The sequence below is a fragment of the Psammomys obesus genome, unplaced genomic scaffold (genome assembly GCF_907164565.1).
Source record: "Psammomys obesus unplaced genomic scaffold, mPsaObe1.curated_primary_1811, whole genome shotgun sequence".
Lineage (NCBI taxonomy): Eukaryota > Metazoa > Chordata > Mammalia > Rodentia > Muridae > Psammomys > Psammomys obesus.
Window position 1 is genome coordinate 14,905,351 of NW_026596120.1, and position 12,431 is coordinate 14,917,781.

A 12,431-nucleotide genomic window follows, 5' to 3' on the forward strand; every position below is an offset into this window, starting at 1 on the left:
TAAGAACAAAACAAGCTAGGCATCATGACACATTCCTTTAATCCCAGCATTTGGCAGGCAGAGGTGGTTTGAAGTTGGCCTGGTTTATAGAGCAAGTTCCAGACCAGCCAATGCTACATAGTAAGACCTGTCTTAAAAAAAAAAAAAAAAAAAAAGGTAATGGGGGAAGGGAATTCTTAGAAAAATTGATTGGCTACTCAAATATGAGATGTATTTCATGACACTGCGTCCATCATTTACTTAGCATGCTCGGCATGTAATCTCCCCTCACATGAGGAAGTCCTCTGGATGACGCACTTCAAGCACAAGCGAGCCACATTGTACACAGCAGCACCCTCAGCTATACCCCTGCCCTCCTACAGGGTGACAGAAACAAAGACAGAAACAAAGAGGATCCCCACAAGTTCCCAGGGGGCCAGAGTACACGGTGGTAAAGAAGAGGCTCTGCCTCGAAAAACATGGCAGGTGAACGCCAACACGAGGTAATTCTCTGGCCTGCCCAAGTGTGCCACGGTCCGAGCATGCCTACACTCACACACAAACAAACATGCGCCTGTTGAATGAACAAGGCTCAAAATCAAAAACATCTAAAGCAGTAGGATGTTTGTCATATTTAGTAGCCTCTTCTCCGTATTAAAACAAAGCTGGACAACAATACTTATGGTGCCAGTAACATTCAATTTCTATTTTTTAGGATGTAGAAATCTCTTTCAAATAAAAGGGTCATACCAATGGCATTCTGGTGGCACAAGTTTACTCAATTCTTCTAGAGACTTTTCTGAACGATATTCCTATTTAGACAAAAAATAGAATATTAACAAAATTACTTACATAGGAATCCAAACATATATGGTCTTTTTAGACTAAAATATTAATTTAAATTATTGCTTAAAAGTTTCTCCCAATTTATATTTTGATTTATTTATCCTTATACTCCTAACCCATAAAAACTTGTCCCTAAATTATAGTAACCAAAAAAATTACAAAAATTAAATATTCCCACTACACATTTTAAGTCAATGTACAAATCTATGATTAGAAGAAAATGAAAGCCAATTATTGCATCCAAAGAGTACATTGAAAGTTAAGATAATTGAGTCTTGTTTTTAAGTTAATTTTACATTTGGTGTTTAGTGGCCAAAGAAGGCAAACTATTACCCTGTATGTAATGTTTGCTTTGAGGATTTAAGCCCACACTAACTACACCAGAATGGAAACAACAACGTGGCAGAACTATTCTGACACTCTTCCCATCACCCTGAATTATAGGAAAGGAATGCTTCTGAGGCCGTCTAGTGCTGTTCTGCAGAGGCACATAACTGACAGCTATGGCTCAGACACAGCCTCCACCTCCCGGGCTACTTAGGCTAGGCTTCGGCAGCAGCTGTGCTTCATGCGGCGCCTGGGCCCTTCTTGTCTCCTGTCTGCAATGCGCACACTGAAGAGCTCCTATCCTCACAATACCCCACAGAGTTTGAGTTTTAACGTAGTCAGTGTTTTACATGGAGTGTGTTTTGTGTTTTAAATGTAGCTGGGATCTGTTGCGGATGTCTCCATGGTAGTTTTATTTACTGTGACACTAGCTACTTTTCTCGTTGCTGTGACCCAGTACCTGACAAAAGTAACTTGAGGGAGAAAGCGTTGTATTTGCTCTAAAGGATAAGGAACAAAAAGAGGAATGAAAGCTAAGTCTTGAAATATCTGCCAGTACTCGCCAATTCTACCCATCAACTACTTCAAATGAGAATGCAAAGCTGAGCAGGAATATCTCAGAACTACATCAACTACTATGGAGACAAGAGAGACGTAAGCAAAATATAAAATATAAAAAATTATTAGACATTCCTCTAAATACACCAACCATATTGAAGAATTTGGAAGTTTTATACAAAAATTCCATACAAGTAGAAAAGACTAACCAACTGTAGTCTCTAGTAACTAATCAACATAAGCTTCCAGTCTTTTTCTTTGCATAGTTACTGTAAGAGGTAGCACTCATTCTGTGACAATACAGAAGAGCCAGACATCTGAAGGGCTGGGTGTAAAGGCAAATGATTGGAAGAATGATTTCTAATTTAGTTGTAAAACAGTTTGCTGCTTTCTTAGACATGTTTGAGGAAAGGAGTCAAATCTTTATATAAAAAACATACTTATTAATTAAAAATGAAGCTTTTCATAACATTTTGAGGCTTTTTTAAATTTCCCATCTACTGGATAGTAAGGTAAAATGTCCAATAGGCTCCAGGGTTTGGCTTCTCGGTCCCCAGATGGTGGTGCTCTTTCTGATGGTTGAAGCGTTAGGAGGCAGAGCTTCACTGGAGGAAGTGGGTCACTCAAGCTGGTCTTGAAGTTGTATACTCTAACTCACTTGCTGCCAGCTCTCAGAGCCCTAACTGCAGATTTAAATTCAAGTTGCCACCTCACACTCCTGCCTCCTGCCACCACACCTTCCCTAAATACAACGCTTTCTCCCTCAAGTTACTTTTGTCAGGTACTGGGCCACAGCAACGAGAGAAAAGTAGCTAGCATCACATTAAATAAAACTGCCATGGAGACATCCGCAACAGATCCCGGCTACATTTAAAATACAAAACACACCCCATGTAAAACACTGACTATGATAAAACTCAAACTCTGTGGGTTATTGTCAGGATAGGAGCTCTTTATTTTCCAAAGAGGGCAAGTTGCTTGGGCTTTTCATTCAGCAGTAATACTTATATGGAATCTTTCATACACCTGATATATTAATGAAGATCCAAGAGGAAGCTGATTGCCATAATTTAGGGTGAGGGATTACAGTTACTGGCCTAGTATAGAATGTATCACACACTTAGCAGGAGTGAGCACCTTCCTTAGATGATGCAAAGCCTGGAATGACTTATGGTGTTTACCAGCCTAACAGCCCAAAGGCAACACTGTTGTAAGAAGATGACCCACCTTCCACCCTTCAACCTGAACCAGAACACTGGTGGTCTACTAAAGGAGCTCAGAACTTCCAAGTAACCAGACTCCAGCTGGCTTTCTACACAGTTACTACAGAACTAATAGCTTGCTGTGTCTGGAACTACTTTAAGATACCAGAACAGTGACAGAAGCACAAGAAATAAACTGTATATGGATAATTATAATCACTGTCTTAACACGCACAGCACAGGCCTCAGGACACACAGCACTATTACATTCTATACAAGATTAGTCCTGATTTTACTAGCCATATTCAAAGTGAGACCTATAATATCTGGAAACTTCTGAACACTTAAATAGACAGAAAACAAGCTTATAAAACTAAGCCTGTGTGTTTTTTTATCCCTACACTTGATAATCTGACAGAATGCCTGGTGTGTTTTTATCCCTATACTTGTTAATCTGACACCGTGCCTGGTGTGTTTTGATCCTTTCTTCCCACCCCCTCCTATTTTTCCTTTTCCACCTTTTCTCTCTTCAACAGTTTTAACATGTGGACTATGCTGGCCTGAAAATTGACAATCCTCCTGCCTCCACCTAAGTGTTGAGAAAGAAATCATAACACCATCTCCAGATTATTCAGAATAATCTTTTAAAAAAAGATTCCTCATATTTCTTTTGCTGTTTGAATGGGCATACAGAACAGGAAGCATAATCATCCCTCCTGAGGAAAATAAAATTTTAGAAGGACAGTAAAGGACTACCAATAATGAAGAAATAATTCTAATTACCAAACAAGACTAATAAGGTCAGCAAAAAAGTACATTGTTAACTAAGAGAAATCAAAGTAATCTAAAGTAATCTATGAAGCTTTCTTCAGATGGCACCTAATAAAGGGCCCATTCAATTCTGCACTCATTTTTTGTTTTATTCATCTAGACTTAGCCCTAATAGGTGCTGGCCCAATTTTATAACTGGAACTATAACTTTGAACCAGTGGATTATGTTAATGTGCTTTTTTTTTTTATTCCAGCTGTTTCAATCAAAGCAGCAGCCTGTCTTCATCTCACTACCTAAGTCAAAGCACTGCCTTCTTCTTACAATCCCCACAATTGGCTATTATCTGAAAATGTTTAAAAATAATAAATTATTAGGATATACACGACCACATAATAAATTCAGATTATTTGACATAACTCACTTGAATTTGTTTTTAAGTAATCAATTAGTATAGCACTCTCACCTTGGCAAAACAAAGTACTCACCTGAACAAAGGCCACAGTGACGACAATAAGTATTGCCTAAAAAACAAACAGCCTTTTAAATCAGAGAGTAACAAGAAGTAACTTTTAGCCACATTGCATCTCTCTGGCTAAGCAAGCTCAGGAGAATGGAATTCAGCACTAAAGCTAGTGAGAGAAGAGATCAATTTGCCTTAAGGCCTAAGGGAGAAGAATGTAACAGCTAACCAAACAGCTTCCAAAACTTTCTGAGCCTACCCAAGTCCTCGCAAAGTAAGGACTAGTTTGGTTTATGTGGGAAACATCTGCTATAGGTAACAAACTAATTACTTGTTTAATTTTAACTCCTACATACTAATTTGTACAACAAATTTAAAAATATATGTTAACACAAATAGCCTTTTATGGAAAAAGAAATTTAACTGGGAAAAAAAGCGGTCCTTTTTCCCCCCCATGCTGATTTGTCAAACATATGGTAGGCAAGGACTCTGCCTGGGATCTAACCCTGGGATCCCTGGGATCGACAGCCGGGATCCAACTGATGTGTTGTAAGGCAGAAGCAGCATAATATGGGAATTTTTTAATAAATCATGAGGAAAAAGAAAAATTAAGCCTCAGACCAAAAAAAAAAACAAAAAACAAAAACGGCGTATTTGTCTTTCAAGAATACAGACATTTTTATCTACCACACTAAAACTCCCCAAACATCATTTAAAAGTAAGTATTGTACAATGCAAAACTGCAACAATGAACTTTTCATAATCTGGCACATTAAAATCTATTATCCACCTATCTTTTTTCCAATTAAATCCATTGCTCGATTTTCTTCTACTGAAATTTGATAACCTCAGACACCAATCATTTAGAAAATGTTGGCTCATCTAGTTATTCAAATATAAATGCTGACATATTTACTAAATTGAAAACTTGCTAAAAATCACTACTAATGTCATTAGGGTTTTAAACATGGTAATGCACAAAAATTTACAGTAACTTGAATTACTACTTGAAAGCCTATTCTTATCACTAGCAAAATTATTCTTTTAAGAAAAAGCCTGGTTCACCTCACAACTGCCCTTCCTAGAGACAATTACTGTACTTCAATCTGTATTTGCTTCCCATTCATCACAGACTATTAAAAACATCCACACTCAACAGCCAGAGTTTTATGAAATTCACTTTACTCCTCTATCAAGAACTCCCAGATACATGAGAAAAGGGTTTTCTTTATTATGCTGGCCACAATACCCTGGGGCTCGCTATCCACCTGACTCTACCTCCCAAGTAGCACCGCTGCTATTAGATGCGTGTACTCCCACATCCAGGTATTGTAACTGTCTAAAGAGAACAACAGAGGAAAAAATGACTACAGCTACAGCTTAAGGCCACTGCCAATTGTGCTAAAGCTCACACAGTTTTATACATCAAAATGTTTGCCATTAACACAAAAGAAGAAAAATTCAGTGTTATTAAAATAGTTCCGATGTTACAGATTCCCTGAATAATTACTTAGTCAAAATATTTTCAACTGAAAAGAAATAGAATTGTTTTTATTTAACATGAAAACTATAAAATACTTCTTATACATCGTGAGACTGACTGTACGCGCCTGTAACCACACAACCCGGGAAGCTAACAAAACAGCACAGTTGAGCCCGGGAGGGCAAGCCCAGCCTGAGCAACAGAGGAAGACCTTCATCTCAAACAAAGACAAAAGAAAATCACTACAACTAAAAGTGGATTTAATTATTTTTTTAACTCACGTCAATTTCCAAAGTAAAAACCTAATTTACACCACAGATTAAAGATTAAACGTAAAAGGCTTTTCTTACCACAGTGATACTGACAGCATCATCAAATTGATGCATTAAAACACTGATGACTGCAGAAGCCAGAAGCAGCATAATGAGGGGATTTTTAAACTGGAAGTTAAAAAGAAACAATTCAACACTCTTGTATGAATGACAATCCTGCTTTATATCTCAATAAAGGCTTTTTTTTAAGCACATCATTGTAAAATTAGAAGAGTCTATATGTGATTTATTTTCAAGTTTAAAAGCTATATAACAGTTCCTTTTCAGAGAAGGAAAACTAAATATCAATCTAGAAACAAGGCCCACACAGGCCCCACCATCTTAAAGCTTCAGTTCTGCTGCTTTAGACAAGCACATGTACAAAGCTCTGCTCATTACCTGACAATGCCTTCATTAGAAAGGCTGAGAACTGCTCACAAGTATCTAATTAGTTAGTACACCAAACTTTCCTAGTTAAAACTAGCCATAGAATTGTCCGACTTTTTACACTAATGTAATTGTTAACAAATTTTTTTAAAGATAAAGGTAATTATGAACGGCCATAATCTGCTGTGAGCCTACTATTTTCCTGGTCATCACCAATGGAGAAAAATGGAAATCATAGATCATAAATGGCAGTTGGAATATAATTATGCATTTAATATATCTAAGCTGGCCAAGATGCCTCAACACCAGCCTTCTGTAGCTAGGAAGCCCACGCTTGGCATCCAAGAAGCCACAGTCTACTGGTGCTTGCTGACAGCACAGCAGTAAGAAAATGCTGCCCTGCAAGCTACACTCCCCTTTCATCAGCCTTTTACCTAAAATTAAATGGAGAGTCAGAACTTAAACTATAGAAATTCTAACCTAACATGTAAATTTGTAAAGAAAAAAAAAAAATTAACATTGTAAAAATATTTTCTTTTTCTCTAAGTAAAGCTCAGGAGAATCACAACTATAAAAGTCAATGTAAGCTATACAGCAGAGACAAAAGGGAAAGTATCTCACCTGAGAAATATACTTCTTCCATAGTGGTTCATCTTCACTGATATCAAACTCATTCCAGCCATGGAAGGCTCGCCTATGACTAACTTCAGATTTATTTAAGCCATTCTGAAGATCAGCCTATTAAATTTTACATTAAAAGTCATGTAAAATGTTAGTCAGAGAGTACAAAGAAAACATAAAAGAATACATTGTTGTGGATATAAATATGTTTTTGTTTTAATCCCAGGTGTGTGGCTGATTCAAACTGTCCACAGCAGCAGGCCATTTGCCTCATTCGGGCTCTGAGAGGGGCTTTTTGCCAGCTGCAATTAGTTGAAGTCTGAGGACTTTGAGGGGTATAAATATGATAGCCCAGAGACAGAAGGGGCTGCAGCTTGGAGGAGTTGGAGGAGAACTTCTTGCTGGCTTGCTGCTTACATTAACTTCTGCATTTCCTGAGGATGGATATTGGTATCACCCCAAAAGAATCCTATGACCCTAACCAGCAGGAAGAAGTAAGTAAAGAGGGTTATGTCCCCTTTCTTTCCCTTACAATCCTCTTTTTCCCCTACCTGGGGTTGGGAGTTGGATGAGAGGTATAAGTTTTAAGGGACCCCCAAATAAAGTAGCACTTGAAAACCTAGTGCCTACAATACACAGTGCATGATTACATTAAAAGAAGCCTTTTAATGTATATCAATATTCTGTTTGAATATGTATTTATTTTGTGTATCACATGCTTAAACTGCCTACAGAAGCCAGAAGAAGACACTGGCTCTGCTGACCTGGAGTTAGGGACATTGAAGCCAATGAGTGAGTGTTAGGTACTGAACTTGGGTCCTTTGCAGGAACAGGAAGTGACCTTAACCATTGGACCATCTCTCCAGCCTCTAATATCATAGAAAGTTTCCCAGTTGTATGGGAACCACACCCATAGCTGGACAAGATTAACTATAAGGGACAAGGAAAAGCTTTCTGAAACAATAAAAATGTTTTATATTTTAGTAGGCACGATGGCTCACACAATACCAGCACTCAGGAGCCTGGGGCAGGAGAATTATCTTATGTTGGAGGCCAAGCTGAAATACACACTGAGTCTCAGACCACCAGTCTAAGTAAGCTACAGAGTAAGATCCTGTCTTAAAAAAAAAGCTATACATCATTAGTGTTTGTCATATTTGTCAAAATATACACTTAAAACTAGGTGAGCTTACTTCTGTTTTGTTAAATGGACATGTCAAACTATCTCTTACACACGTATTTATATCCACAGACTAGTGATGTGTTCAGACTCGATCTTCTCCTTACCACAAATAGCGGTATATGAAGACTTTCATGGTTAGTCAAGGTCCTCCTGAGCATAACTGATGTCTGAGTGCTTAGCATTAAACACGACACCTAAAATCACTCCTGCCAAGGCTTAGAGAGAAAGGGAAGGACATAAGAGCCAAACGAGGAGGGGAGGGCCGAGAAACACCACCTTATGGGTATGACAGAGCTGCTGTCTTATAAGCATGACATGAAGTCATAATCGTTGTAATCGCCTGCACAGGGCCTGAGCAACACTGAGTCAGTAAACATGCAGTCACAAAGTGGGATGGGGGTTTACGAAGCCCTGCCCTATCAGAGGAGCTAATGGCTGTCAGGACCTGCTAGAGAAGTCATGTCATCAGTGATGTAGCCACTCAGGAGTTATTGGTGCTGGGGTGTAGAGCACCACACCCAGGCCCACCCAACTGGTCCTATAAAAGCCCTGTGGGCCACACAGAAAAACAAAAGACATGAAGTGGGATGGAGACCTGGTGGAAGGAAGGCCTGGACAGGTGAATAAGAGAGTAGAGGGACACATGCGACCAGAATGTATTCTATCCATGCATGAAATTATCAAAGATTAACTTTTTAAAAGTACACTGGTATTTTATGTAAATTTTCTCAGTAAGCAACAAGAAATAATAAAAATAAGCCATAACTTGTATTTTAATTAGTTTTTAATTTTTTTTCAAATTTGTGTCTCCAAAAGAATATTCAATGGGCTACAAATTCCCTTTTTGTTTTATGAGCTTATTAAACCTGAGACTGAGGTTTTTGGGTTGTTTGTTTGTTTTGCTCCTGAGTTATATTATTATATCAGAATGAAAATTTGGGTGTCTTAAGTTACTCAAAATAATAAAGTTAACATGAACTTGTTCTTAGGACATGACTATCATCTAAGTCTTTCAGTTGCTATCACAATTTTAAGAGTCATAAAAAGAAATGGCTAATATCCCTGAACAGGTTAAGAGTTAAGTAATCAAGCTTTCTAAACTTAAATTTATTTAAAATAAGTGGTTTCAAAACTAAGTAAAAACTGAAATTTTCTCAAAAATGGATACCAATGTTTTTAAAGCAAAAATTAAAATGGCTGAAAATTAAAACTACTCTTTTTATATTTGACTAGAATGTGCTTTTTAAAATTCAAAAGAGAATAAAATAAAATTACTAATAGTTTTCTTGCAACCCTGAACTTGTACTTAGCTTTTACTTTATCTTAGAAAATCTATTTAAATTAAAAAAAAAAAAAAAAAACAAATCCTAACAACACTAATATCACTAATGAAATTAATTACTTCCCTAACCCAACCGAGGAGCAGCGCAAACAGGTGCCGGCGACACCGCTCCTCTTGGGCCCGGCTACCAAACACAGCTATGTAAATCAAGTGCGGCTTCTCCACGACTCCAACCACATCTCCCTTCTTGTCGACACGCTTAGCTGGGGACTATTATGCTAGACAGCACACACCAGTATTCCTATCACTGAAGAAAACGTAACAGGTCTAAATGGCTGCTTTCTTTCCCCCCTCCTCCTCACCGACCACTTACTTGGAGAATGCCTGCAACCTCACTGACTGGTAATTCACTTGCTTTCTTTGATGTCAGTACAGGAATCATTGTCTCATTTTCACCATTAGGTATTTTTTGAAAACGTGCAACCTAGGAATAAAAAAAAAAAAAAAAAATTACTTGGATATACCAAACAACTAGAATGTGGTCTAGAATAATAAATGAAAATTCAAATTCACAGCAACTCATTTTCCACTTAAGAAAGTCTGCTCCACTCAGTTATGACTATCTGAGTATCTACGACAACACAATACTAACACTTTTCTTGAAAGCAAATTTCAAAACCACAAACACCTAAGACCAGGTTTAATACAAACTCTTCACATTTCATTTTTTAAAGATGGGAATTCTCCACCAACAAAAGACTCAGAAACCAAAATCAAACAGATGCTTTTCTCTCAGATTCTGATGACTATGCACAATCATAATCCTATAAAGTCCTTACGTTAAATCGAGGGCCAAGAGCGCTAAGCTTTCTCCACTTCAACTGCTCCCATGTTCACTTCTTTTTTTGGAACACGTGACTACAATTCGAAACACCTCGACAGCAAGACTGAAAAGCAATTCTCACACCAGGAGAAAACTGAGAAGCTCAAGAGACCAGACAAGCAGAGGCAGCACAGGTTAGTTGGCGGGTTAGGAACATGCAGAGTAAGTCACAGAAATGGCAGCAATGATGACAGCTATTTCATACACTTTTATAGATATCTATCAATAGTGTTCACCACAACTCTAGAAACAAATACACAATTCAGATTTGCCTTTGGTCCTAAGCCAAGATTCCTTACAGACACAGATCTGAAGGAAAAGAGAGTTCAAGGCTCCTTCCTTGCTACTTAAACTGAGAAAAGCATCCTTTGCCCAACACCAGAGCCACCTGGTGAAATAATACTGAAGCTAAAACATCCCTGCTCCTATTAAGTCATGGGTTTCTAAGCTGAAATTATCAATATATTCAGGACAAAATTTCCTAAAATCTCTAAGTAACTATCCTTTAAAACAAATGTAAGATCAATAAATAATTCATAATTCTATTACTACTAGTATCTATACACTGAACTACTGTATATGTATAAAAATCCTTTTGACTTAGTACAAACATAACCAAAAAGCAAGTAAACAGCCCGGGGGGTGGGGGGGGAGTTGGGAGAGTATCCCAACAGCACGATCATGTTCTGGTGCAAAATACTTCCTTTCTAGTTTCAGTTATTAAAAAAGCATTACTGAATGTTTGCATATTGTGAAGCAAATAGTAATGTTTTACATTTCTAAAAAAGAAATGCTAGTGACAGAATTTCTGAGGACACTGTACATTGCCTTACTCTCCCTGAAATCATTTTGTAGCACAATGTTCTCACATAACTAAGAAATTTAAAGAAACTAAATTTGAAAATTTCCTAGAACCACTGAAATGCCCTGCTTTCAAATTCATAAAACAAACTAACATGGGGCCTTTACTGAACCATCTCGAGATATATATGAAGAAAATGTAATGAGAAACAAAACTATTGCTATTTTACCTTGTAAGATCACAACAAAAATGCCTTAAAGATAATTGTATTCAATATAACAATGAGATTAATATTTGTTTATTTCTGAAATGATTGAACCTTAATCTATTCTTATATAAAACAGAAACAGGAGTATCTAAACAGAGTTGATTAATTCAACAACTATAGCATGTGATCCACAAGCAACAAGAAATCACATGATAGCAGGCTGGAAATATGGCTTAGTGCATGCTTGCCATATACACTAATGACCTGCATTCAATCCTCAGAACCCACAGAAAAGCTGGGTAAAGCAGGGCACACTTACGATCCAAGAACTAGGAAGCAGAAAGGCAGATTCCTCAAGCTAGTCTAAGCAGTGAGTTCCAGACCAGTGAGCCACCCTGCCTCAAAGCAAACTGCACCCAAAGCTGACCTCTGTCAGCACCCACACACACAAACACACATAAAGAATGCATATCACTGTTTTTCTCCTACAAACTAGTCAATTATATGTATTTATTCACTTCTATAATTAGCTCAAGTATGTCAACACACAACTTATCAAGATGGGTTAGACTTACAATGTTTCAGTAAAAATATTTTTCTATCATTAAGCTACTGTCTGGAAATACAGCCCCGTGGTAGGGTGTACGCTGATGCTAAACATGCTTAAGACTCTGGGCTAGGCCCCAGCATGAAAAAGTCATTGAGAATTGCTAACTCCTGCACTCAATACACAGTGTAGGAGCCTTATTCAAATTTTTCAAGAAATCTTTTGACAAATCGTCTATATAAATGGTCTACATTTGAGCACACTTCATTCAGAGCCCTTCAAGGGCATTCCATTGGCCCAAAAGAGCTGAAAGCCTCAAGAAATAATACTTCACATAATAAAGGATAAGACAGTAAGTAAGGGAGTGTGGCAACAACTCTCTAAGCATAGCAAGGGCTGTTTAGAGATGCTCTCCATCTGCAACCACATCTACTGTCTCAAGCATTTCACATTGGAGGGAGAACGAAACTAAAAGCAAACCCTCCAAGCTCGGCCCAGAGTGCTGGATGGAACTTACTGTCATCACCCACTGAGGCAGACAGCAGCAGCTTATCTGAAAATGAGGCAACAATGAGCAAGC

General features: G+C 37.8%; 1 protein-coding gene across 5 annotated transcripts in view; it reads right to left on the reverse strand.

The window, feature by feature from the left end:
• Atp2c1 (ATPase secretory pathway Ca2+ transporting 1) overlaps positions 1 to 12,431 on the reverse strand; it is a 106,556-nt gene that overhangs the window by 63,997 nt on the left and 30,128 nt on the right. For all 5 annotated transcript variants that reach the window (XM_055629474.1, XM_055629478.1, XM_055629475.1 and 2 more), the window contains 5 exons: positions 9,785 to 9,895; positions 6,947 to 7,063; positions 5,978 to 6,067; positions 4,170 to 4,205; positions 730 to 791 (listed from right to left, as the gene is read on the reverse strand). In XM_055629474.1, coding sequence (XP_055485449.1) covers positions 730 to 791; positions 4,170 to 4,205; positions 5,978 to 6,067; positions 6,947 to 7,063; positions 9,785 to 9,895 — 416 coding nt within the window. The remainder of the gene's footprint in view (positions 1 to 729; positions 792 to 4,169; positions 4,206 to 5,977; positions 6,068 to 6,946; positions 7,064 to 9,784; positions 9,896 to 12,431) is intronic.